General features: G+C 38.5%; 2 protein-coding genes across 2 annotated transcripts in view; both read right to left on the reverse strand.

The window, feature by feature from the left end:
- The window catches only part of LOC123958573 (myosin heavy chain, fast skeletal muscle-like), a 13,924-nt gene extending 5,129 nt beyond the window's left edge, over nucleotides 1-8,795 (reverse strand). Inside the window, exons 1-31 of the mRNA XM_046032016.1 lie at nucleotides 8,592-8,795; nucleotides 8,228-8,371; nucleotides 7,962-8,118; nucleotides 7,842-7,869; nucleotides 7,653-7,758; nucleotides 7,475-7,567; nucleotides 7,313-7,376; nucleotides 7,085-7,183; nucleotides 6,899-7,002; nucleotides 6,673-6,811; nucleotides 6,142-6,260; nucleotides 5,897-6,046; nucleotides 5,647-5,817; nucleotides 5,250-5,556; nucleotides 5,048-5,130; nucleotides 4,864-4,951; nucleotides 4,668-4,785; nucleotides 4,434-4,557; nucleotides 4,206-4,342; nucleotides 3,861-4,116; nucleotides 3,476-3,718; nucleotides 3,210-3,386; nucleotides 2,987-3,132; nucleotides 2,804-2,894; nucleotides 2,321-2,710; nucleotides 2,046-2,172; nucleotides 1,640-1,758; nucleotides 1,194-1,390; nucleotides 926-1,109; nucleotides 677-842; nucleotides 455-579 (exon numbers count right to left, since the gene is read on the reverse strand). Coding sequence (XP_045887972.1) covers nucleotides 455-579; nucleotides 677-842; nucleotides 926-1,109; nucleotides 1,194-1,390; nucleotides 1,640-1,758; nucleotides 2,046-2,172; nucleotides 2,321-2,710; nucleotides 2,804-2,894; nucleotides 2,987-3,132; nucleotides 3,210-3,386; nucleotides 3,476-3,718; nucleotides 3,861-4,116; nucleotides 4,206-4,342; nucleotides 4,434-4,557; nucleotides 4,668-4,785; nucleotides 4,864-4,951; nucleotides 5,048-5,130; nucleotides 5,250-5,556; nucleotides 5,647-5,817; nucleotides 5,897-6,046; nucleotides 6,142-6,260; nucleotides 6,673-6,811; nucleotides 6,899-7,002; nucleotides 7,085-7,183; nucleotides 7,313-7,376; nucleotides 7,475-7,567; nucleotides 7,653-7,758; nucleotides 7,842-7,869; nucleotides 7,962-8,118; nucleotides 8,228-8,371; nucleotides 8,592-8,795 — 4,656 coding nt within the window. The remainder of the gene's footprint in view (nucleotides 1-454; nucleotides 580-676; nucleotides 843-925; nucleotides 1,110-1,193; nucleotides 1,391-1,639; nucleotides 1,759-2,045; nucleotides 2,173-2,320; nucleotides 2,711-2,803; nucleotides 2,895-2,986; nucleotides 3,133-3,209; nucleotides 3,387-3,475; nucleotides 3,719-3,860; nucleotides 4,117-4,205; nucleotides 4,343-4,433; nucleotides 4,558-4,667; nucleotides 4,786-4,863; nucleotides 4,952-5,047; nucleotides 5,131-5,249; nucleotides 5,557-5,646; nucleotides 5,818-5,896; nucleotides 6,047-6,141; nucleotides 6,261-6,672; nucleotides 6,812-6,898; nucleotides 7,003-7,084; nucleotides 7,184-7,312; nucleotides 7,377-7,474; nucleotides 7,568-7,652; nucleotides 7,759-7,841; nucleotides 7,870-7,961; nucleotides 8,119-8,227; nucleotides 8,372-8,591) is intronic.
- A 9,752-nt stretch (nucleotides 8,796-18,547) lies between these two features.
- Nucleotides 18,548-25,105, reverse strand: part of LOC123958623 (myosin heavy chain, fast skeletal muscle-like) — a 13,210-nt gene continuing 6,652 nt past the window's right edge. Inside the window, exons 24-39 of the mRNA XM_046032106.1 lie at nucleotides 23,485-23,575; nucleotides 23,003-23,392; nucleotides 22,634-22,760; nucleotides 22,168-22,286; nucleotides 21,541-21,737; nucleotides 21,272-21,455; nucleotides 21,007-21,172; nucleotides 20,730-20,854; nucleotides 20,309-20,617; nucleotides 20,023-20,226; nucleotides 19,809-19,934; nucleotides 19,534-19,704; nucleotides 19,293-19,397; nucleotides 19,122-19,217; nucleotides 18,907-19,038; nucleotides 18,548-18,631 (exon numbers count right to left, since the gene is read on the reverse strand). Coding sequence (XP_045888062.1) covers nucleotides 18,614-18,631; nucleotides 18,907-19,038; nucleotides 19,122-19,217; nucleotides 19,293-19,397; nucleotides 19,534-19,704; nucleotides 19,809-19,934; nucleotides 20,023-20,226; nucleotides 20,309-20,617; nucleotides 20,730-20,854; nucleotides 21,007-21,172; nucleotides 21,272-21,455; nucleotides 21,541-21,737; nucleotides 22,168-22,286; nucleotides 22,634-22,760; nucleotides 23,003-23,392; nucleotides 23,485-23,575 — 2,560 coding nt within the window. The 3' untranslated portion in view covers nucleotides 18,548-18,613. The remainder of the gene's footprint in view (nucleotides 18,632-18,906; nucleotides 19,039-19,121; nucleotides 19,218-19,292; nucleotides 19,398-19,533; nucleotides 19,705-19,808; nucleotides 19,935-20,022; nucleotides 20,227-20,308; nucleotides 20,618-20,729; nucleotides 20,855-21,006; nucleotides 21,173-21,271; nucleotides 21,456-21,540; nucleotides 21,738-22,167; nucleotides 22,287-22,633; nucleotides 22,761-23,002; nucleotides 23,393-23,484; nucleotides 23,576-25,105) is intronic.

The following is a 25,105-nucleotide window of genomic DNA, read 5'->3' on the forward strand; positions in this document are numbered from 1 at the left end:
TCCCTGGACATTCCTCAGTTGTTTCTGGGCCTCAGCAGCCTGCCTGTTGGCATGGCTCAGCTGAATCTCCATCTCATTCAGGTCTCCTTCCATCTTCTTCTTGACTCTCAGGGCATCATTTCTGCTCCTGACCTCACTGTCGAGATTGCTCTGCATAGAGTCAATCACCCTCTGGCTGTTCCTCTTGATTTGCTCCATCTCCTCATCCTTCTCTGCCAGCTTCCTGTCAACCTCACCTTTGATCTGGTTGAGCTCAAGCTGAACACGGAGAATCTTGGACTCCTCATGCTCCAGTGTACCCTAGAAGAAAAGTCAGCTAAGTACATCTATGAACCAAAATTGCTGTTCTGTCATTATAATAAAACATCATTTCAAATTAGTTAAAGAACTAATAGCATAGAGCACCTTCAAATGTTGATTTAATAGTTGCAATAACAAATATAAAAGATGATACCTCTGCTTCCTCCAGAGCAGTCTGAATTTCAGCTTTCTCACTTTCTACAGCCTTCTTTGCTTTTTCCAGCTCATGGATGCTTTTTCCAGTCTCCCCAATTTGTTCAGTCAGGTCTGAGATCTCCTCTACAGAGTAAAAACAAGAAAGACAGCATACTCAGACATTCTTCTCAATTGGTATCAAAGGATAATTTGCCTTTAATGAAGATAGCAGTAGACATACGCTGCAGGTTCTTGTTCTCTCTCTTCATGGTCTCCAGCTGATCCAGAGCCTCCTCATAAGAGTTCTTCATCTTGAACAGTTCAGTGCTGAGAGAACGAGCCTCCTTCTGAGCTCCTTCCAGCTCTGCCTGGCTCTCCTCATACTTCTGTTTCCATTCTGCAAGGACCTAGAATTATATACATGAGTTAAAAATATTACTAAAATATAATTTTGTTGAGCCTCATTTTGTTTTCTACTGTAATCACTTACCTTATCAAAGTTCCTCTGCTTCTTGTCAAGGTTGGCAGCCAGACCATTAGCTCTCTCCACATCAATCATGAGGTCCTCCACCTCACCCTGCAGTCTCTGCTTGGTCTTCTCCAAAGAAGCACACTTTGAGTTCACAGCCTCAATGGATTCCTCAGCATCCTGCAGGCGCTGGGCAAGCTTTTTCCTGAAGCGAAGAAGAATGTTCTAATTGGTAAAACAAACTATTGAAATGAAAACTAATAAAAACACTGAAAGGTTAGTGATTTACTTGGACTCCTCCAGCTCCTCAGTGCGCTGGATGGCGTCAGTCTCATATTTGGATCTCCACTGAGCCACCTCACTGTTGGCCTTAGACATTCCTCGCTGCAGCTCAGCCTTGGCCTCCTGCTCCTCCTCAAACTGCTCTCTGAGCAGATCACAGTCATGGCGAGCTGACTGAACAGCATGGGCCAGGGCATTCTTGGCCTACAGAAACATCCATATCTTAATTAATGTGCATCTTTTCATTAATAAACCACCTAATTTCCCAAATCATTTCATTTTGTTATCTTAACTTAGAAACACAAATTTAAATTTATATCATGTTTTTGTAGTCAGACCACTGCAAAACAGTATTGCCTGAGATGTCACTAGAGATATCATACATGATATATAGACACAGCCCAAGCACACACTGCATTATAAAATAGACAATGCAAATATAAGATCTCATACCTTCACTTCCTCCTCAATGTGTCTCTTAAGCTCTTCAATCTGCTGAGTGTAAGCCTGTTTGCCTCTGGTGAGCTGGGAAATAAGAGCTTCCTTCTCCTCAAGCTGGCGAGCAAACTCACCTGAACGAACAAGACTAAGAATAAGACTTGGGTGTGCTTTACATTAAGAAGGAACAATTTGAAATGACAGCAAAACACACAAATGAGTATGTGTATATATATACCATGCATAAAAACTGGTAAATCAAAAAATAACTTGCAACATGTGACCTCAATAACTACATATTTTATTACCTATTACTCATCGTCTAAAAATCCATCATGGGAATTATTACTATAGCTATTCAATTCACAGCGTATCCATAATATAGTAATATAATACACATTTCACATCTGTGTATACAGACCGTTCTCTGTTTGCAGTCTTGCTCTCTGTGCACTTATGTCATTTAGCTGGCGAACATTCTCATCATTTTTGGACTTGATTTCGCTTAATTGGTCTTCAAGAGTTCGGCACATCTTCTCCAGGTTGGCCTGTAATTTGCATGTAATTGACATGACTTGAATATAGTGAACGTGAAACTTACTGTTTAGATATTCTATATTTACTCTCCACTTTTATTATTTGGATAGTAACTGAAATCTTATGTTGGTAGGCCTATCACCTGAAACAAGTCCATACCTTAGCTTTAGCAACAGCCTCCATGTTACTGGAGAGGTCATCAATCTCCATCTTGTACTCGCTCTTCTCCTTCTCCAGCTTCTGCTTGACACGCTGGAGGTTGTCGATCTGCTCTCCCAGCTCTGCAACACTGTCTGCCTGCTTCTTGCGGAGAGCTGATGCGGTAGCTTCATGCTGCAGGGTTGTCTCTTCAAGATCACGACGCAGCTTCTGGAACTCAGCTTCACGCTTCTTGTTCATCTCAATCTGAGCAGCTGTTGCTCCACCAGCTTCCTCAAGCCTCTCACTGATCTCCTCAAGCTCTCTGGAGAGGTCAGCCCTCTGCTTCTCTACCTTCGCCCGAGCAGCCCTCTCAGCCTCAATCTCTTCCTCCAGCTCCTCAATACGAGCCTAGATTTTATGATAGTAATATCAAGAAGGCATATTAACTTGAGCATGTTGTTTTTGATTCACTGATTTTAATATTCATATGAAATATACTACCTGTAGTTCCTTGATCTTCTTCTGAAGCTGAGAACCAAGAGATTGCTCATCCTCAATCTTGCTGAGGAGCTGGCTGGTCTCAAAGTCCTTCCTTAATGTGTCAATAAAAAAGGAATGTTAAAGCTCTGATGGTTCAGACTTCTGCATGTGAAAGCAGAAATTTCATCCATAACTTTCACTCACTTCTTGAGTTTTTCCTCAGATTGCTGTTTGTCATTCTCCAGATCCATTATGGATTCCTGGGCCAGTTTCAGATCTCCCTCAAGCTTTCTCTTGGCTCGCTCAAGGTCCATCCGGAGCTTCTTCTCTTGCTCCAGTGATCCCTCAAGCTTTTCAAAAAAAAGAAGAAAGTTTTATACAATGGAGCTTTATACTTTATTAACTTCAAAAACAACTGTTTTCTTACATCGTCCACTTGCTGTTCCAGTTTTGTCTTGGCCTTGGTCAGAGAGTTGACTTTGTCTTCCTCTGCCTGGAGATCATCAAGTGTTTGCTGGTGGGCCTCTTGGAGGGCTTTCTTCTCCTTTGTTAACTTGGCAATAGACTCATCTTGAGATGCCATCTCCTCTGTCAGGTTTTTCACCTGAAATGATGTGAAAGGTGCATTATTTCCATCACTTTATATCTATATAGTCTACGTTTAAAAGATGATAGGTTTAAAATAATGTGAACCTTGTTTTCTGTGGCATGTTTCTCCTTCTCCACTTTAGCCAAGGTGAGCTCCAAGTCATCAATGTCTTTCTTCAGCTCAGAGCATTCATCCTCCAGCTTCCTCTTCTTACCAGTCAGTTCAGCATTGATTTCCTCTTCATCCTCCAGTCTCTCAGTTGTCTCTTTGAGTTTAGCTTCGAGCTGGATCTTGCTCTTAATGAGCCCCTCACACCTTTCCTCAGCATCAGAGAGGTTCTCACTTTCCTATAGTTTGAACATACACACAGTATTTTTGACAGAAACGTGTTTCAAAATTATATTAAGTGGATTGCCTTTTTAAAGAAAAAAATCTCACTGAATATTTTCAGCAAATAGAACATGAACTCTGCTCTTGCATTCTACTCACAGATGCTACTTGGAGTTGCAGGTCATTCTTTTCCTGCAGCAGAGAAACCATCTTCTCCTCCAGCTCCTTCTTCTTTGCCAGGGCAGCAGCCAGGTCTGATTTCATCTTATCATAGTTCTCCTTCATCTGTTGCAGCTCCTTCTCAGTCTCAGCACTCTTCAGAAGAGGCTTGATCTTGAAGTAAAGATGCATCCACGGCCAGTTCTTCACATTCATGAATGATCGGATGTTGTACTGGACGGTGAAGATCGCATCTCTGATAAAATAAGTGTATAAATATTGCTTTTGTTTAACTCCATACTGGAATTTAAGATGCAACAAAAGTATACTGTATGAGAATCATACCTCCTCTCCATCATCTTAAGAAACTCCTTCCTCATGAGAAATCCTCTGCAGAGAGCCTGAGTCATGGTCACCAGCGAAGCCAGTTTATCATCTCTCATCTCCTCCAGGGTACCCAGCAGACCAGCTTTGAAGAACACCTGTGTTGTCAAGTAAAGGAAATTATTCATCAGTACACATAGATACAGTACAAGAGGATGACTTAATCTGTTAATATTGTCTATGATGAACCTTTGTGTGGCCAAACTTGTACTGAGTGTGGTCCACATCAATGGATCCCAGCAGCTTCTCTGAAGCTTTCTTGTTGTCAATGAACTGTCCCTCAGGGATCACACTGGCATTCAATACTTTGTACCTGAAAAAGATTATTACGTTGTATTTGTATTGACCTCCCATATTTCAAGTGTTTTACACCAAAATAGCTCAACTGAAGTCAACCTGCTAATTTCATACATTACAAGTCACCTCTGCTTGAAGTCACCGTAGATAATTCTGCTGGGGAAGCCCTTTCTGCAGATTCTGATGCCTTCCAGCACACCGTTACACCTCAGCTGGTGGATGACCAAGTGGTTCTCCATAAGACCTGCACAAAATCAGTCAGTGTAATAGGCATTTATGGGATTCATTTTGGCTAGTCTGGAAAACAACAAAAATACCAAACCTGGAGTCTTTGTTTCATTGGGAATCAGACAACGCACAAAATGAGGATGAGTGCTCCTCAAGTTGGTCATCAGCTTGCCCAAGTTCTCCTGGGATGCGAAATATAATCATTTAAAACTAAAATCTTCAAAACATGAGCTAATTAGGATAAATTTAATCTTCACTTTTGTCAATGTTAAACACACCCGGAAAAGGGCAGACACAGTCTGGAAGGAACCACCCTTCTTCTTTCCACCACCCTTCTTGCCGCCACCGCCACCAGCGCTGTCTGTTTTTAAAACATTGGGCAGTAAATAATTAACAATTTTTTTCATTGTTCAGGATTATTTCCTATTTTTAAGCAAGTAACTGAACTGCCACTCAGGAGTTACAGCTTTAGCTTCTTACCCTCAGCTCCAGCATGGGATGCATACAGTAATGCCAGCAGTTTGTTAGAAGACTTCTGGTAGAGCTGAACAACTGAGTCATTCAGGGGGTCCTTGTTCTTGTCCAGCCAGCCATTGATATTGTAGTCCACTGTACCAGCATAGTGAACCAGGGCAAAGTGAGCCTCAGCCTTTCCCTTTCCTGGCTTTGGCTTCTCAAAGGCCTTGGTCTTGCCAAGATGCTGATCATGCAGCTTGTTCTTGAAAGTTGTGTCAGAGGCTTTGGGGAACATGCACTCCTCTTCAAGGATGGAGAAGATGCCCATTGGCTGAAAGGAAATTTTGTCATATTTAGAATCAATAATTTAACAGATTGTCAGAAAACAGGAATTCTGTTCTACCTGACAGATTTGTCTTACCTTCTCGATAAGCTCAATGCAGGCAGCCAAGTCCATACCAAAGTCAATGAACTCCCAATCAATGCCTTCTTTCTTGTACTCCTCTTGCTCCAGAACAAACATGTGGTGGTTGAAGAACTGTTGCAGTTTCTCATTGGTGAAGTTGATACAGAGTTGCTCCAAGCTGTTGAACTGTAATTTGGAAATCAGTCCCACTGTCATCATTGACAAGATGTGATGCAACTGACTCAGATATTTTATAACTACTCACATCAAAGATCTCAAATCCAGCGATATCCAACACCCCAATGAAGAACTGTCTTGGCTGCTTTGTGTCCAGCATCTCATTGATACGGACGACCATCCACAAGAACATTTTCTCGTATACCGACTTACACAGAGCACTGACAGCATTGTTGACCTAGAAATAAGGATTTTAGGATAATTTCTAAGAATATTATTTTGATATTAAATGCAAATATTTCCTTAAATTTTTCAAAAAAAAAATTTTATTACCTGTGGCACAGTTTGACCTTTGGTCACCATCTCATTTCCAACCTTGACTCTTGGGTAGCACAGAGCTTTCAGCATATCAGCTGAGTTTAGGCCCAGGAGGTAAGCGATTTTATCAGCCACTGATGAAATACAAACAGTATTCATTAATTCATCAGAAATGCACAGGAACACAATTATATTAAAACTATGCAGAAAGAATGTTAAATGTTACTGTATTAAAATCACCATTGAAAACAAGTAAAATGCTAAAAATGTAAGTCACATTGTATGTTTAATTTTTGTTTGCAGTTCATTTTTTCACTCCTTCTGTACAGTTTCAATCAATTTGTGTCTCTTTTTCTCTTCATTCATGTCTGTTTGTCATATGCTATTTTAATATTTTAGTTTGAAATTCAACAGTTCCCTTGCCGTAGTAAATAATTTATCAGCTTTAGTGATTAATAAATTGTGAGGTGAGGTATTTGTAGTATACCTGCATAATGTGTGTTGATGTAATATGCTGATGTAAATTCACACTATTAATACAATTACCCTCAGTGCCATCAGGTTCAGCCTGCTCCTCACGCTGCTTCTGCTTGAATTTCATGTTGCCATGATGCATCACAGCTCCAGTCAGCTTGTAAATGGCAATCTTTTCATCAACACTGAAGCCCAGAATGTCAATTGCAGTCTGTAATTCATGAACAGCAAATCCTTTTAGAAAATTAGTTATTCTGATATTCATCTGCTGTTATTTTACAAAATACTATTAACCTACATCTGTGGCAATGAACTCCTCCACATCATTAATGCTTTTGACAGTGATTTCACCCTGACTGATCATATGGTAGTCATAGGGGTTGGTGGTGATTAGAAGGGCCTCTGCAAGTAAGTAGAGGAAATACATAAGTGTGCACATACTATTTTTTTTTTCTTATTATTTGTTTATTGTATCTTAACATACCCAGGAGCTCAGGCTTGTGGCCAGTCATCAGCTGATAGAAGATATGATAACTCCTCTCAGCAGACAACTGGAAGGTGACACGGGACTTCTCCAGCAGATCTGTGAGTATTTGTTAGATATAAACAACTGATTATGAATGCACATTAAACAATCCAAGACACTACATTTGTACACTGCTAATGTTGCCAATGTTGCCAACTGCAGGAAAAGAAAATAACTAGAACTTACATGTTTCAATATCAGCTGAGGCCAGCTTGCCACTAGAGCCAAAGTGGATTCTGATGAATTTACCCTAATCATTTACCAGAAAATGTCAGTTTGACACTTAAATATCATAATAAACTTAAATAAGCATAAAGTTATGTAAAGATCCATAATATGAATACTTACAAAACGAGAGGAGTTGTCATTCCTCACAGTCTTGGCATTACCATAGGCCTCAAGCAGAGGGTTGGCTGCAATGATTTGATCTTCCAACGAACCCTACATAAAGACATTATGAGGTGGCATAAAATTATTCAACAACAATTAACTGTGGCAAAGACTTTTAACAGACAACCAATTTTACCTGAATTTTGCCAGCCTCTGCTTTCTTAGCTCCAGCCACTGCAATTGTTGCAAAGTACTGGATCACACGTTTGGTGTTGACAGTCTTTCCTGCACCGGATTCTCCACTAGGGGAATAATACGACAATATTTTTAGCAAGATAATCATGAACCCCCTAAGAACTGTCTTGACAACTTTTGTTATACTCACGTGATAAGGATAGACTGATTCTCACGATCTGAAATACAAGCATACACACTCAAGTTAAACCTATAGTTGAGATTCTTCTTTGTCTCATCCCCTCAAATTATGTGTAACTTTGATTTTTACCAGTGAGCATGAACTGATAGGCGTTATCAGAGATGGAGAAGATGTGGGGTGGAGCCTCAACTCTCTTCTTGCCTCTATATGCCGCAACAACCTGAGCATCGTACACAGGAAGCCACTTGTAGGGGTTCACAACCACACAGAACAGGCCAGAGTAAGTCTGTAGCATGAAAGAGAGGGGCATTATCACCTTTGATGCACAGGCTTTACAGAAACAAGCACTATTATACATTGAACACAATTATACAACTTATAAGACTGAAACTTACATAGATCATCCATGATGCAAAACGCTCTTTGAGGTTATACAGCACAGCAGGTTCATTGAGATGGGTCATCATAGCCATGTCTTCAATTTTATCATACTTGGGAGGGTTCATGGGATGGATGTCATCCTCTTTAACAGTGAGAGTCTTAATAGGAAATACAATAAAGAAACATTTTAAAAAAGAGAGAAATTTAATTTAATATTAACTCATATAGTGTCATGTAGCAGTTTAATGAAATTAATGTCATTCACTTTTGCTGACATTCTGTGAAGTGAAAAAGCAAATATCTAAATGTTTTAAAGAACTTGATTGTCTGTCCTTCCTAGGCTTATTTGAGTTTCACTGTAGATATGATTTCACTTGCCTTTCCCGCAAATGTCTCAACTGTGGCTTTGCCACCCTCTCTTTTGATGAGTTTACCCTTGGAATACATGTCATCAGGATCAGCCACAAAGAAAGCTGTTTTTGCATCAAATGGAGCAGTCTGAGCCTCAATCCTCTCCTTCTCTGGTTTTCGGAGGAATATGGCCGCAGGGCCATAGGCCTCCATCTCGGCGTCTGTGCTCATGATGGCACTTTAAGGGACTGAAACAAAGAGCCATACATAACTAATTTTCTCAAGTATTTTATTAGATGTTAACATGCTGTTAGTTTGCATATCACTTCAAATAAATTATTTACCTTTTTGGTCCTAGCAGAAGATGGAAAGGGTCTGTTCTTTTGATCCTGTTAATAAATGGTCATACAAGAGAACACACAACTATAGAGAAATATATTAATCTCTAAAGTAAGTACATGTTATTTTTTTTAAAACTACTAACTGCCATCGCATTTGTGTATAGCACACCATGTCGAAATATGCATATATAGAAAATTATTCAATTATACTTATAAGTGCTGTTGCAAATTTTTTATCAAAAAATTACTTACTCACACAATATAAATCAATTTAAGTTGATGAACTTACCTAAGCTGGAAGCCTACCAGTTATCTACTGAGTCCTAAACAGCCTCTTTTATAGAGGGAAGACTGTATTCTCAGTAGGTGTGCCCTGCTCAGTTTGGTCATGCATTCTTGTCATGTCGCTAATCCTGTGACATTGACATTTACATTGATGGATATTGCCTTGTACTCCTGTACATTTGTTGCAGTAGGTATTTTTTCCCTGTGCACCAAGTGAATGGTAACAAAGCATAGTATTAGTAAAAGTATTAAAAAAAATCTGTTTACATAAATGGTGACTTTTAGATTTTATGTTATATATATTTGTTAACATATAATAGCTTTTCTAACTTATGACTTTCAAGCTATTGCACTACACTGCTATTAACACATACAATACTGTTTATACCTGAATTTATAAAAGCACAGGGTTGATTTTGTTGGTTTTGTTAAATTTAAACTTTTATTAAAAAATTATTGCTTGGTACTGAAATCGAACGTAAGTTTTAAACTTATGATACATACATTAATTCAAATATATACAAATATTGCAGAGGATGAGGTTTTTTTATAATAAGATGGGAACTCAATCTTAATCAATCAATACTCACTTGTAATTACATTAATGATTAGAGTCTGTTAATCAATGTAAAATATGGATGTGTGGATTTATTATTATGATTTTTTTCCCAGTTTTGGAGAAGCACCCAAATGTCACTGTCACCGGTGTACAGCTGTAGGACATTCACAAATGTCAGATTTTGTAGTCCAATACAACAGGGTAAACGATTCCATAAAATAGTGTCAGAGCCATTCCATTCAGGGTAAGATATAAAAAGACTTCAATATCTTAAGATCTATCACTCAGGGTTTTTTTACGTTCTAAAATGTAGTATTTATTTATTACTAGTAATGTATTTTGATTATTTTATCATTTCACAGTCAGGTACATGTCATCAAATATCACTAAGTAATTAGTTTGACATTTGTTGGAAAAGTATTGAGATTTTAAGTGTTTGTACATGATGTGCTTTTCATTAACAGTCAGATCTGTCATCTGCTTGTAATAATAAAATGTAATTTCCTTAATGATCGTCAGTGTAAGTAATAATAATCATACTGCAGTTATGGCAGGCACATGCTGTGGTTTTGGAGAAGCATGTAAATGTCACTGGTATACAGTTGCAGCACAACCACACACACACAAATAAAATGGAGGCTGAGCGCCATTCCATAAAAGCTGAGGAGGGATTGCACATCGCCTTGGAACGGAGTGGACGAACAGTTGCCATCTAGGCTGGCATCAGACCCAAAATAAGTCCAGAGCCAATAAACAAGATGTCACAGATGCCAAAACTGTAATAGTACCATGAATAAAAACTGTATCCAAGAGTACCTGTTTAAGTTTAAATTTTCAATGTTTAATAAACAAAGGAAAATCAATTCTACTTTATCACAATGACTTTGCATTATTTTTATTGAGTGAGGTTGTGTTATTGCCTGTTATATTTACCTAACCTGGTTTCTTCAAAACAGGAGATGACCTTGAGGAATGTCACCCGGACTTCAATAGGTAGGCGGGCTATTGTGCAAACATTTGTTGCACACAAGCTATTCAAGTAAGGTCAAAGGTCAAACAACTTGTTTGAGGGAAGCCTTGGTGTGCTTAAAGACATTAAATCATCTTTTTGCACAACAGGAGGATTTTGCGATACTTCCAGGTTGCCTCTACTTACAGTATCTACATTATTTGAGTACATTCAGAGTACATATTACCATTTGATTCTTTTTTCTTGCTGTTGTGAGTAAAAGATTAAACCTATTTTGCATTATGTGGTATTCATGTGTAAAATTAAGGATTAGGATTACCGTGAAAATTAATTATGAATAAATTTTTCAAGCAGTGATGCAAGTGAATAGACTAAGCATTTTGAAGGTGGAGAGAAGACAGACACAAGTACAGATAGTACCAACTAAACTCCTTTGTATGTCCTTGAGTCTAGTAGACTCTTGAGCCTCTGCACGAAGCCCTTGCTCTAAATATAACATGCCAAATACGTCTGGCAAGGAGGAGCCTGCGAGGGTTTAAAAGAGCGTAAGACCTTCCATGACTGGGTAGTAACACTGCGAGAACCAAAGGAGAACCAAAGATTAAGCTCTCACTATTTTCTTTGTTTCATTTAGTCTTCTAACATGAAATGCAATAATTTGTGAGGAGATAACGAATTACAAGAAGGAAAAAGAAAGTTGGAGGAGGTGAGCAGTAAAGCTTACTGTATATTGCTTCAGTAAAATATATTGCACAAGATCATTGATAACCCAATGCTAATTAGCATGTTGTCATCAAAACTTACATTAAATACAAATAATCTTGATTGTTGTGTTTTTTGCCTCGTAACTCTTTGATCGGAAGAATGTCTGGCATAAATGGAAGCAGCTCTAACCAAAACACTTTAACAACTGTGTTAACATTAAGACATGAAACAATAGTAAACAGTCATTATAGCATGCCAAATCAGTCATTCATTCATTAAAGACATACATACAGCTGTGTCATATGATGCCATCTTTTTAATTCTAAACAAAAGAACTGTATTTGCATCAAATGACTTGGTGGTCACTCCCCTGCAGTTGTCAGTAAGCACAAGAAAGGCCATGTCAACTCCTAAAAATATCTTGGTACACATAGGGACAACCAGTTAGTGTGTAGTATCCACATAAATAGAATCTGCCCAAAGGTCCAAAAACACCTGTGCTTCCTGAATGAATCATTCCTTGTGGTAAAATCATGCAACCCACTGCATACAATATATAGTTACATCCATGTGCTTCAAATTAGGATGTATATTATAGAGGTCAAATAAACGAATGGGAAAACAACCATACCTCACTACTTTAGGCTGTATTATAAAAGAAATTATTAAATCAAATGTGTCTAAGTTGCTTACATGTTGTTTCAAACTTGAATGAACAATGCTGTGGATTCCCTTTTACTTTGATGTTTCAAAGAAATCTTTTTTTATTTTAAGAACCCTTATGATGCCCTCTGAACACTCCTTGCAGAAGTTTCTCCCTCATACTAAACCTTGTCCTAGTTATTCCAGTTAAACTGTGCTGCCTTGGTACATCGTTTTAGGCCATTAAAGAGAACTCTGTTAAATGTTGTCCACCAAATTTTGTCTGTGGTTTAATTTCAAACACGCCAGTGTATGAATGTGCCCTGTTGGCAACAAGTAGAACTAGTCATTAATGTAGAGTGCCATTTGGACTCCTATCAATTTGTACTCTCTGAACACTCAGAGAACACTCAAGCAAACATGTAGCCACAGGAGAGCAGTTAGATTCCTGCAATGGTTTTGAGCTTATAATAAGCCAATTGTCATTCCATAACAGTGAATATCTCACAGTCACAAGTGTCATTGCCTGACTGTTAAGTCCTACCATTATACCGCGGTGAAGTTGGTTTTAAGTTGGATATTTGACAGACATTCACCTAGGATCCAGTGACAACTTCTTACTCAGTTCACCCAGTGTTTGCAATATAAGTAACCACCGGGGGTTAGATTAGGGACACCAAAACAATGCCAAATTGTAGTAGTACACTGGGCAAATGAGACACACCTCTTCATATTAGATTTGAGTGCATATTTTATTTTATGTTAATATTTATTAATATTTTATGGGAGAAAATGAGAAATTTTTTCCCAATAGCTTCATTGTCATGTGATTCAGGGACTCCAAACCAATGCCAAATTGTAGTACTACACAAAGGCAAATGAGACACACCTCTTCATATTATAAATGAAGGCATATTTGCATATTTTATTTTATTTTAATGTTTATTAATATTTCATGGGAGAAAATGCATTTTTTTTCAATAACTTCCATGTCATATGATTCAGGGACTCCAAACCAATGCAGAATTGTAGAACTACATTAGACAAATGAGACACACCTCTTTATATTAACATTGAGTGCATATTCTAATTTATAATAATTTATGGAAAATAATTATTTTTTCAATAGCTTCCATGTCATGGAACCCAGAGACTCCAAACAAATGCTGAATTTTAGTACTACACTAGGCAAATGAGACACACTTCTTCATATTAGATATGAGTATATGTTTATTTTATATTAATATATATTAATAATTTATGAAAAAAACTTTATTTTTCAATACCTTCCAAGTAATGTGATCCAAGGACACCAAACTAATGCTGAATTGTAGCAGTACAATGGGGAAATGAGACACACCTCTTCATATTAGATTTGAGTACATGTTTTATTTTATATTAATATATATTAATCATTTATGGAAAAAATGAGACAATAGTCATTGTAGCATGCCAAATCACTCATTCATTCATTAAAGACATACATACAGCTGTGTTAAATGGTCATATGATGCCATCTTTGTCATTCTAAACAAAGGAAACTATATTTACATCAAATGTCTTGGTGGCCACTCCCGTGCAGTTGTCAGTAAGCACAAGAAAGGTCATGTCAACTCCTAAAAATATCTTGGTACACATCGGGACCACCAGTTAGTGTGCATTATTCACATAAATAGAATCTGCCCCAAGGTCCAACAACACCTGTGCTTCCTGAATGAATCATTCCTTGTGGTAAAATCATGTAACTCACTGCATACAATATATAGTTACATCCATGTGCTTCAAATTAGGATGTATATTATAGAGGTCAAATAAACGAATAGGAAAGCAACCATACCTCACTATTTTAGGCTGTATTATAAAGAAATAATTGTTAGCTTGAATATGATTAAGTTGCACACATACTGTTTCAAACTTCATTTTGTATAACTCTAATCATATTTATTATCTTAGAAGCAATAACAATATTTTTTTTCATGTTCCAAAAACTACACAAAAAAAAAGCATTTGGGTTAAGGCTCCTAGAGACTGGAACAATCTACCAATTTTCTTTACAAGTATCTAGGTTCATTTAAGAATACTCTTATGATTCACCTTACAACAGACTGCTCCTGTTAATTATTGTTACTTACTGTTATACTCTACTAGTGTTGGTGTCTAGAGTTTGTGGCATGTGCAAGGTACATGAGTGAATGTGTTTTTTTTTTGTTGTTTTTATTTTTGTATTCTTGAAATGTTTACTATTGTGTGTTTGATGTTTGCTGTATATATTGTGTATTTTTATATTATTGTGTGTTTTTGGTCAGGACCCCTTTGAAAGTGAGATGGTACATCTCAAGTGGTTTTTATCCTGGAAATAAATAAATTTCTCACTTGTCTGAATGAAACTTTTTACTTTAATGTTTCACAGAAATCTTTTTTTATTTTAAGAACTCTTATGATGCCCTCTGAACACTCCTTGCAGATGTTTCTCCCTCATACTAAACCTTGTCCTAGTTATTCCAGTTAAACTGTGCTGCCTTGGTGCATCGTGATAGAGCTATTAAAGAGAAGCTTATAGCAGGTAGTGAAAATCTTATTTATTTAACTATGTATGTATTTATTTAAATTTGTCCACCAGATGTTGTCTGTGGTTTCATTTCAAATAAGTCAGTGTATAAATGTGCCCTGTTGGCAACAAGTAGGACTAGTCATTAATGTATATTATTATTATTGTTGTTGTTGTTGTTGTTGTTGTTAACAATATTTTTAACATTTGTACCACTTTGCGTTGTCTCTCTGACTGATTCAGACCATCTCTCAGGTCCTCAATATCATCCAGCATCTGGCCATTTCTGCACTTCACCAGGGCAGCCATCTCCTTAATGTCTTGCTGACCTCTGACAGCATCATCAAGGTGATTTTTATTTGGTTTTTAACTAAATTATCATTTAACTCAACTTGAGCTGTCTTTGGATGTTCCTCAGTTATTTTTGAGTCTCAGCAGCCTGCCTGTTGGTATGGCTTAGCTGAATCTCTATCTCATTAAATTCTCCTTCTTTCTTCTTTTTGACTCTCAGGGCATAATTTCTCACCTCATTACCAAATATTGCTTTAAACTAACTCCTTTTGCAAGCTGCCTGGGGAAATGTTAGTCAGATTACATTTAAATTTTCAAGAGGCAATAATAAAATTATATTATTATTAGCCTGTGACCTGAATTATATCATTTGGCTATTAGTTCAAATATGTACAAGTCTGATATTGTCATTGTGTCAACCAACAGAATGAAATATGCCCTTCCAGTATCCCAGCTCTTGGTTCTCAGCTTGTTGACCTGGGACTCAGCTGTACCAGTTCGTTCCTGAGATTCCTCCAGCTCATGCGGGACCTTTCTGAGCCTGAACATGTGAGTGTTGCCAGCTACCCCTGGGAATGGTTTAGGGTTATACGGACTTAAGTAAGAAGACAGTGTTTATTGCGATATTATGACTACAACTGTAACTAATCTGTCATATTAATGTAGCTGACTTACAACCTCCTCATTGTGTCTCATGTAAGCCTTGACTTTGAGCTGCTGCTTGTCCACCAGATCCTGAAATCTGGTCACATGTTTCTTGTCCTAGTCAGTGTAATTAGTCAAATTAGTTTAGTCTGCATTAGGAGAAAGTTTTATCTTATTAGTCTTGTTTTATTTTGAAAGTATGCTCAAGTATCTTGTGATACTTTCAAGCTGCAACCTCCGGGTTTGCCGAAGTGCCTTAAATGTGTACATTTAACCAGCACAGTTAAAAAAGCTTTAACAGCACTGCACCGTTTGCTCTTGTGGTGAAGACCAAGACATGCTCTATGTCTTTTCTATTTTTCTTGTAGTAGTAGCACTTCTGTGTCATGGTATTGACATGGTATTAGTATTAAAACACATTTAAGGTTTCCTGATCTATATGCATCTCCATGAGAAGCATGGATTATGGATTATCTCCATCTCCATGAGAAGCATGGAGATGGAGATGTATTCTGCCACTTCAGGATCATGATACAGCTTCTGGAACTCAGCCTCAATCTAAGCAGCTTTTACTCCACCGGTTTCCTTATGCCTCTCACTGATCTCCTCAAGCGCCCTGGAGAGGTCAGCCCTCTGCTTCTCTACATTAGCACTGTTAGCCTCAATCTCTTCTCCATCTCCTCAATACAAGTCTACATTTGATGAGAGTATTATCAAGAAAGCTTATTAACTTGAACATACTCAAACATGTTTTTGATTCACTGATAAATGATTTTATTCATGTCAAATATGTTACCTGGAGTTCCTTGATCTTCTGAAGCCGAGCACTGTTCATACTCAGTCTTCCTAAAGACCTGACTTGTCTCACTCCTTACTGGAAGAGGAAAACAAAACAAGTTATGCTGTTTTACTTTTAGTTGATTCTGGAATTATTATGGTGCTCTTACAGAAATAGTAAAATGTAAGCATTAAAAATAAATCCATAAAATTACTCATTGATTTTCTCCTCAGATTGCTTCATTCTCCAGATCCATTATGGATTCCTGGGCCAGTTTCAGATCTCCCTCAAGCAGCTTCCTCTTGGATCTGTCAAGGGCTACGCAGAGCTTCTTCTCATGCTGCAGCGATCCCTCAACGTTTTAAGATAATGTGGAATTGTCCACGACCTCTATGTAACATTGATGATGCATGTCCATCAAGACAGCCGGACAATGTCCAGAGCCATCAGCTTCTCAGGGTGGTACCTTGCCGCTGAGGAGCTTTTTAACTTCCTCAGAGACCTCTGCCAAGGATGTGTGTGGCTTCCCTCCAGTCTTTAAACTCTGCATCCTTCAAAGATTACGTGTTGTTTGAATTCCTCAAATACTCTTTTCATCGCTCAACAATATCCCCAATCAGGGTGAGCTGTTACTCTCCCCTGACTTGCCTTAGCCAAGCCCTGCTTTTCCTTCCTTAGTCATATGACTCTTTGCCATAGCTTCCTTGAGGCCAACCGAAAGTCTTTTCCACAGCCTCCCAGAACTCCTCCGACATACAGGTTTTTGCTCGGTGACCACCAAAGTATAGTTCTTGTATATGTGCATGCTGCTTCAGGAGACCCCTGGGCCTCCTGGAAGCCTGGTGTCCACCAGCGGGTTCTCCGGTTGCCACCACAGCAGGTATCAAAGCTTTGAACATGGCCCACTCGGATTGTATGTTTTACTAGTGGCCAAACAAGCGGCTCTAAAATGGTGGATATTTTTTTTTTTAAAGCGTCACAATGCCCTCGAAATTTGTCGTTTCACTATCAGAATTTGATCTGTTCGGTCGTTGATATTTTAAATGATCATTTTCTTTTGTTTGTCACCTTTTTCACCCCTGATGAGTTCGCTGCCCTGTCTCCACCATTTACTGTTTGCGATCCCTGGAGGGGATTTTACGGATAAGTATTATTTCCAAATAGTTAAAATGTAAAATGTCATGACCACTGCTGATCTTTTTAAAAGTCATATAGTGGATTCAAAAAGCAGTCTAAAATTCAAGAGATTATTTTATAGACAGTCTATAGATTTTTAATAGATCAGAGTAGATTTCAGTTGACACACTTTTTTATAGGCAGTTGTGAGTGAGATGTTGGAGAGGTGTTAGAATGCCACTGGTATTTAGTTGCGTGGTACACGTCTCAGATATCTGATACAAAATTCCCACTGCTGTTCTTTCCATTGCAGGGGTGCAAAAGTAAATGTCCCCTGATAATGTGATATAAGAAGAGTTGCCAAAAATATGTAATTAGCTGACGTTGCAGTGACTGATGTTCAAAGCAATTATGAAGATAAAGTTTTGAATCATTGCCAGTATCCACTTTGATTACATAGTTATGGGCAGAAGTGGCTTATTATTTAACACCTTACCGGGAGATCACAAGGTATTACTGTGGTCAAAAATAAAAACAGCTACGGTAGGGGAATAATGATTCCTGTTTGGCAGAGAGAGCAGGATATATTTATCAGACACATCCAGATGGGTTGGCAACATCAGTACAATATTTTTATTATATGTTTTCCTAATGAAACTGAAAGTTACTATAGTGTAGAATATTTCTCACAACATGTACTGTAACAGTGAATAAAGTTAATTGGTATAGTTTCTCTAATAATAATAATTTGATTTATTCTTTATACAACTGTCTGGGCTCAGGTACAAAATCTTATATTCTAACCTGTTTTGCAGCATAACATAAACACTTAGCAAAACATAAAGACTCAGTAGAGAAATGTCATGGTATAGGTTAATGCACCATGGCTAGTTTTAACTGACTTAAAAGCAAGTGGCTCACTTTCAAAATGTTTTAGAATATATGTTGAACCTATTAAATTGAAAATAAGCCTGAATACTTGGCCTACATTTCTTATTGTGTTGGTAGCAGCCAAGCTGTATAAACATTAGTTTAATAAAGGAAATGCAGAGTAAATGCTATTGACCAATATGCATGATGTTTATTGAAATGTTACAGTGTAAAAATAATTCAACAGTTGGTTCATATTTTATGAACTCTGTCAAATGGCTTCAGTTTGATGTGGTCTCTCATTCAGCAGACTCACTCTAGAAGAAAACAAAACAAAAAAATTGTAATTATTACAATTAATTATTATTATTAAGGTTTAACAAAGTATTAGATTTTTATCAGAGATTTTGTACTTAACGTTTAAAGACTGTATCATCCTATATGTGGTTGTTTAAATGTGCTTCCACAAGTGGAAGAGTGAAATTATGGAATTTTGTATCAATGAAAGATTACTGCCATAAAAATGGAATACTCAAATGAAATTATGCAGGTCTTTTTTTTTTTTGGAAAATATGACTTCAGAAATGAGTACCTTTCCAGCATCACGGCTTTTGGCTCTCAGCTTGTTGACCTGGGACTCGGCGATGTCAGCACGCTCCTGAGCTTCCTCCATCTCATGCTGAACCTTCCTGAGCCTAGACATATGAGTGTTGGCCTGCTCCTCCTGTGAAGGCATTGGAGTATTATACATATACAAGACTGTTAATTATGGTATTATTTATTCTAAATTAAATATAGTTCACTCACAGCCTCCTCAGCCTGTCTCTTGTAAGTCTTGACTTTGAGCTGCAGCTTGTCCACCAGATCCTGAAGTCTGTTCACATTCTTCTTGTCCTCCTCAGTCTACACAGATAAAAGTATTTTAAGTGAAAGAGAAGAGACTACAAAGTACTGTGTTGTTTTAGTGAAATGAATTACCTGGTAGGTCAGCTCCTTCACTCTCCTCTCATATTTGCGGACTCCTTTAACAGCATCAGCTCCACGTCTCTGTTCAGCCTCAACTTCAGCTTCCAGCTCACGCACCTGAAATGTGATCATAAATTATCAAATTTTTGTACAAGGATTTGAGGGTGTACAAAGAAGGAAAGTGATTTTATGCTTTTAAAGTATGTTTTTATGTTTTAAAACCTATCTTTGGGCATTTATACACAGTTCATACCCTGGACTCCAGTTTCTGGAGCTGCTTCTTGCCACCCTTCATGGCGAGGTTCTCAGCCTCATCCAGGCGATGCTGCAGGTCCTTGACTGTGACTTCCAGGTTCTTCTTCATCCTCTCCAGGTGAGAGCTAGTGTCCTGCTCCTTCTTCAGCTCTTCAGCCATCATGGCAGCCTGAAATGTTTCAAATTTATGATACATATTATTATCAGTGCAGTGATAGTAGACCCAAATATGAAACAATTTCTAAAATAGCAAGGTTAAAGATGTAAACTCACATCAGTGATAGCCTTTTTGGCTTTCTCCTCAGCATTTCTTGCTTCCTGAACAGAATCATCCACTTCACCCTGAACCTGGACAAGGTCAGCCTCCAGTTTCTTCTTGGTGTTCAGAAGACTGGTGTTCTAAATGAAAAAAAAAAGCCATGTTTAATATGATAGTTATGATGTATTTTCAAAATACTATTTTTTTTGTGAAGTTATAAAAACACACCTGAGAGTGAAGCAGTCCAACACGCTCACTAGCATCAACCAGCTCCTGCTCAGCCACTTTGCGTCCTCTCTCTGTCTGCTCCAGAGCGGCTCTCAGCTCCTCAATCTCAGCCACCATCAGGCCATTTCTGCGCTCCACCATGGCAACCTGCTCCTTCATGTCTTCCTGTCCTCTGACAGCATCATCAAGGTGCAGTTGGGCATCCTGGCAAAAAAGCAATTAATGAAATGAACCTTCTGTACTATTTACTTGTTTTTTTATACGTAAATGATCATATAAACCTCACCTTCAGCTGTCCCTGGACATTCCTCAGTTGTTTCTGGGCCTCAGCAGCCTGCCTGTTGGCATGGCTCAGCTGAATCTCCATCTCATTCAGGTCTCCTTCCATCTTCTTCTTGACTCTCAGGGCATCATTCCTGCTCCTGACCTCACTGTCGAGAGTGCTCTGCATTGAGTCAATCACCCTCTGGCTGTTCCTCTTGATTTGCTCCATCTCCTCATCCTTCTCTGCCAGCTTCCTGTCAACCTCACCTTTGATCTGGTTGAGCTCAAGCTGAACACGGAGAATCTTGGCCTCCTCATGCTCCAGTGTACCCTGTAAAAAATTTAAGAAAAGTCACTTAATACTGAATACTGAATTACAATGGCATGGACTAATTTGATTTAAGTCAAACAAAACACATTTCTGTGATTTGAAAATGTATTACCTCAGCTTCCTCTAATGCTGTCTGAACTTCACTCTTTTCTGTCTCTACAGTTTTCTTTGCTTTCTCCAGTTCATGGATACTCTTTCCAGTCTCACCAAGCTGTTCAGTCAGGTCTGAGATCTCCTCTAAAGTATGACCAAAGCCAAATACATTTGGGGCAACTTAGATTATGCAGTTGACATTATGTCTAGCAAATACACTACAATTAGAAGCACAATAGTTGTAAAATAGTACAATTACTACAATAGCCAGTTTAAAAATAGTAAGATTGACATACGCTGAAGGTTCTTGTTCTCTCTCTTCATGGTCTCCAGCTGATCCAGAGCCTCCTCATAAGAGTTCTTCATCTTGAACAGTTCAGTGCTGAGAGAACGAGCCTCCTTCTGGGCTCCTTCCAGCTCTGCTTGACCCTCCTCATACTTTTGTTTCCATTCTGCAAGGACCTAGAATTGTGCAGGTTAATTAAATGATTAGTTAATTATATAATGTTAATAATAATTTTGATGATAAAACTGGTTTTGATTACCAGTTTAATCAATTACCTTATCAAAGTTTCTCTGCTTCTTGTCAAGGTTGGCCGCAAGAGCATTAGCTCTCTCCACATCAATCATGAGGTCCTCCACCTCACCCTGCAGCCTCTGCTTGGTCTTCTCCAAAGAGGCACACTTTGAGTTCACAGCCTCAATGGATTCCTCAGCATCCTGCAGGCGCTGGGCAAGCTTTTTCCTGGAGTGAAGAAGAATGTTCTAATTGGTAAAAGCAAATAACTGAAATGAAAACTAATAAAAACACTGAAAGGTTAGTGATTTACTTGGACTCCTCCAGCTCCTCAGTGCGCTGGATGGCGTCAGTCTCATATTTGGATCTCCACTGAGCCACCTCACTGTTGGCCTTAGACATTCCTCGCTGCAGCTCAGCCTTGGCCTCCTGCTCCTCCTCAAACTGCTCTCTGAGCAGATCACAGTCATGGCGAGCTGACTGAACAGCATGGGCCAGGGCATTCTTGGCCTGTTGGGCAAACAGTCTATGTTAAAGGGACATTTTAATCAACATCATGTATGTTGCATCCAAATGCTGGGTGAATAAGTATCTTACGCTGAAACCTCTTATTGCAATATTAGGGACTCTGAGTGAATAATCAATTAATACTTTTATATGTTCCTCCTAATACATAGGGAAGGAATGCTTTTTTTGTTTGTTTTACATTTCATCTTTCCCTATAGTCCCAGCTCTTAAACAATACTCCTGTCTGTGCTAAATCAGATTTTTGTCTTTGATAACCTTTGTAAGTATTTATGGAGCTCTCAATTTATCCATTTTTATCTCTCTTTATTATTATATTACATCTTGTTATAAATTCAAAACCTTAAAATAGAGTTTATATATAATCATACCCTGTAAAAATCTGACAATAAGATGAGATATAAACTTTTCATACCTTCACTTCCTCCTCAACGTGCCTCTTCAACTCCTCAATCTGCTGAGTGAAGGCCTGCTTTCCTCTCGTCAGCTGGGAAACAAGAGCTTCTTTCTCCTCAAGCTGGCGGGAAAACTCACCTGATTGACAAAATGTTGTTCATGAAGATCATTTTGAGGATTTTAAGTTTTTATGTCTATAATACAGGAAACTCTTAAACATACACGGGCGGTGATAGCGCAGTGAATAAAACATCAAATTATCAAACCCAACACTGTATCAATATATCCCTGAGAAAGACACTTAACCCCTAGTTGCTCCAGAGACACGTAACCTCTGACATATATAGCAATTGTAAGTCGCTTTGGATAAAAGCATCAGCTAAATGAAAAATTACAATAAATGTATACAGTGCATGTTGTCATTTAGTGTATATCATATTTGAGGAACTCTACCTACAGAGTGCTTTTTATTGCAGGGGACTTACCATTCTCTGTCTGCAATCTGGCCTTCTGTGCGTTAATGTCATTCAGCTGGCGGACATTTTCATCATTTTTGGTTTTGAGTTCACTCAACTGGTCCTCAAGAGTTCTACACATTTTTTCCAAATTGCCCTATAAACAACAAAACATGATGTATTTAAAAACCTGTATTCAACCATGCAAATGTTAAGGATTCTGTCTAGCAGTACATTAAAGCCAGTGTAATCAGAATTATCAGTGATGACTTAAACACAGGGCTGACTAGTGCTTATACTCTTAAGGTTATATTATTTATCCTAACAATTTATTTATCTGCTTTTGTATTCCTGAGATGTCTAAACAGGGAAAGCCCTTACTTAAAACAAACCACACACCTTAGCTTTAGCAACAGCCTCCATGTTACTGGAGAGGTCATCAATCTCCATCTTGTACTCGCTCTTCTCCTTCTCCAGCTTCTGTTTGACACGCTGGAGGTTGTCGATCTGCTCTCCCAGCTCTGCAACACTGTCTGCCTGCTTCTTGCGGAGAGCTGATGCGGTAGCTTCATGTTGCAGGGTTGACTCTTCAAGGTCACGACGCAGCTTCTGGAACTCAGCTTCACGCTTCTTGTTCATCTCAATCTGAGCAGCTGTTGCTCCACCAGCTTCCTCAAGCCTCTCACTGATCTCCTCAAGCTCCCTGGAGAGGTCAGCCCTCTGCTTCTCTACCTTCGCCCGAGCAGCCCTCTCAGCCTCAATCTCTTCCTCCAGCTCCTCAATACGAGCCTACATTTGATGATAGTAATATCAAAAAGGCTTATTAACTGGAACAGACATGCATGTTGTTTTTGATTTACTATTCATGTCAATTACACTACCTGGAGTTCCTTGATCTTCTTCTGAAGCTGGGCACCAAGGGACTGTTCATCCTCAATCTTGCTGAGGAGCTGGCTGATCTCAAATTCTTTCCTGGAAGAGCAGAACAAAAACAATATTTGCTGTTATACTTTTAGTTGACTCATCATGATCATTGTGTTGCATTATAACAGTTCAGATCAAGTAATTTGATTGGACAAGAGGCATTCCATGAGCACTGATCCATGAGTATACCAGCAGTGGGACGTTTAACTATGCATGTTTCACTCTATGTTACATGCTATTGGGAGTATTGGGGGGTTTCCCAGTGGGAAAGACCAGCATATCTTAAAATATTCTGAAACTATAAGTCCAGATGGTTTCCAGAAGAATTATTGAACAAGGTCTATGATATTCAGTTGCAGGGAAAAATGGGGAAATTTGAATCTCAAACCTGACTTATTCATTCTAAAACATGATAATGGAGCAAAGAATCATAAAGACCTACAGGCGAGAGACAGAAAAAATTGGAGGGGTGCTATGTTTGCAGAGCAAGGAAAACCCCTCTTCTGCTAGCATCACTTGGAAAGTTTTTGAGCGATATAGAGTTGCTAAAGCCCTCATGCTAAGACTCACTATTGTTACAAAGAATGTGCAAAGAGGCAGGGACACACACGTCTTACACCAACCACAGTGTACGAGCCAGAAACTGTTGCAGGACTCGATGCGAGGGAGATCATGGCAGAGAGTGGGCATAGTCGGTGTGAATTATTATAAAATGAGTCATTGAACATAAACATATAAACCAAAAACTTGTTTGTCTTTCAGGTCTGCAGGCTTGCTAAGAAGTTATTAGAGACATTTTTGATCTGTTTGATCAAGCTGTTAACTCAACAGACTCTTATTTCACTGGTTCCACGATAAATAGAAACATGAAGATAAATCTATATGATACAAAGTAGCTGGCTTGTGGTAATGTGTAGACCTGCACAAAGTAACAAGCTAGAGGGCATGAAAATGTTTATGTTTTGCTTGGCAACAGTCCTGTGCCAGTGGAACTATTTGTGTTGGTGTAGCCAAATAAATAATAAAATAAACAAGTAAATCTTAATCTGTTGTTTATTACAGGTAACTAATAAATGGTGCTTGTAGAACTGTTGTCAGCCTGTGGCCTCATACCAATGACAGAATCACAGCCATGCTGATAGACAGTACAGCAGCACTCCTTTTCATGTGATATTGCTTTATTATGGCTGGTTAGTGAAATTTAAGCATTATAAATAACCAAAACTTACTTTTTGATTTTCTCATCAGATTGCTGCTTGTCGTTCTCCAGATCCATTATGGATTCCTGGGCCAGTTTCAGATCTCCCTCAAGCTTTCTCTTGGCTCGCTCAAGGTCCATTCGGAGCTTCTTCTCTTGCTCCAGTGATCCCTCAAGCTATCAGATGACAGTTCATGATAGTTGAGGCATTGAAAAGACAGAGCACCAATACCAAGAATACCAAGTAATTACAGGGCAAAACCCCGCAGAAAAAAAACAACTGTTTTCTTACATCGTCCACTTGCTGCTCCAGCTTTGTCTTGGCCTTGGTCAGAGTGTTGACTTTGTCTTCCTCTGCCTGGAGATCATCAAGTGTTTGC

This window comes from Micropterus dolomieu, linkage group LG02 (assembly GCF_021292245.1).
Source record: "Micropterus dolomieu isolate WLL.071019.BEF.003 ecotype Adirondacks linkage group LG02, ASM2129224v1, whole genome shotgun sequence".
NCBI classification, from domain to species: Eukaryota; Metazoa; Chordata; class Actinopteri; order Centrarchiformes; family Centrarchidae; genus Micropterus; species Micropterus dolomieu.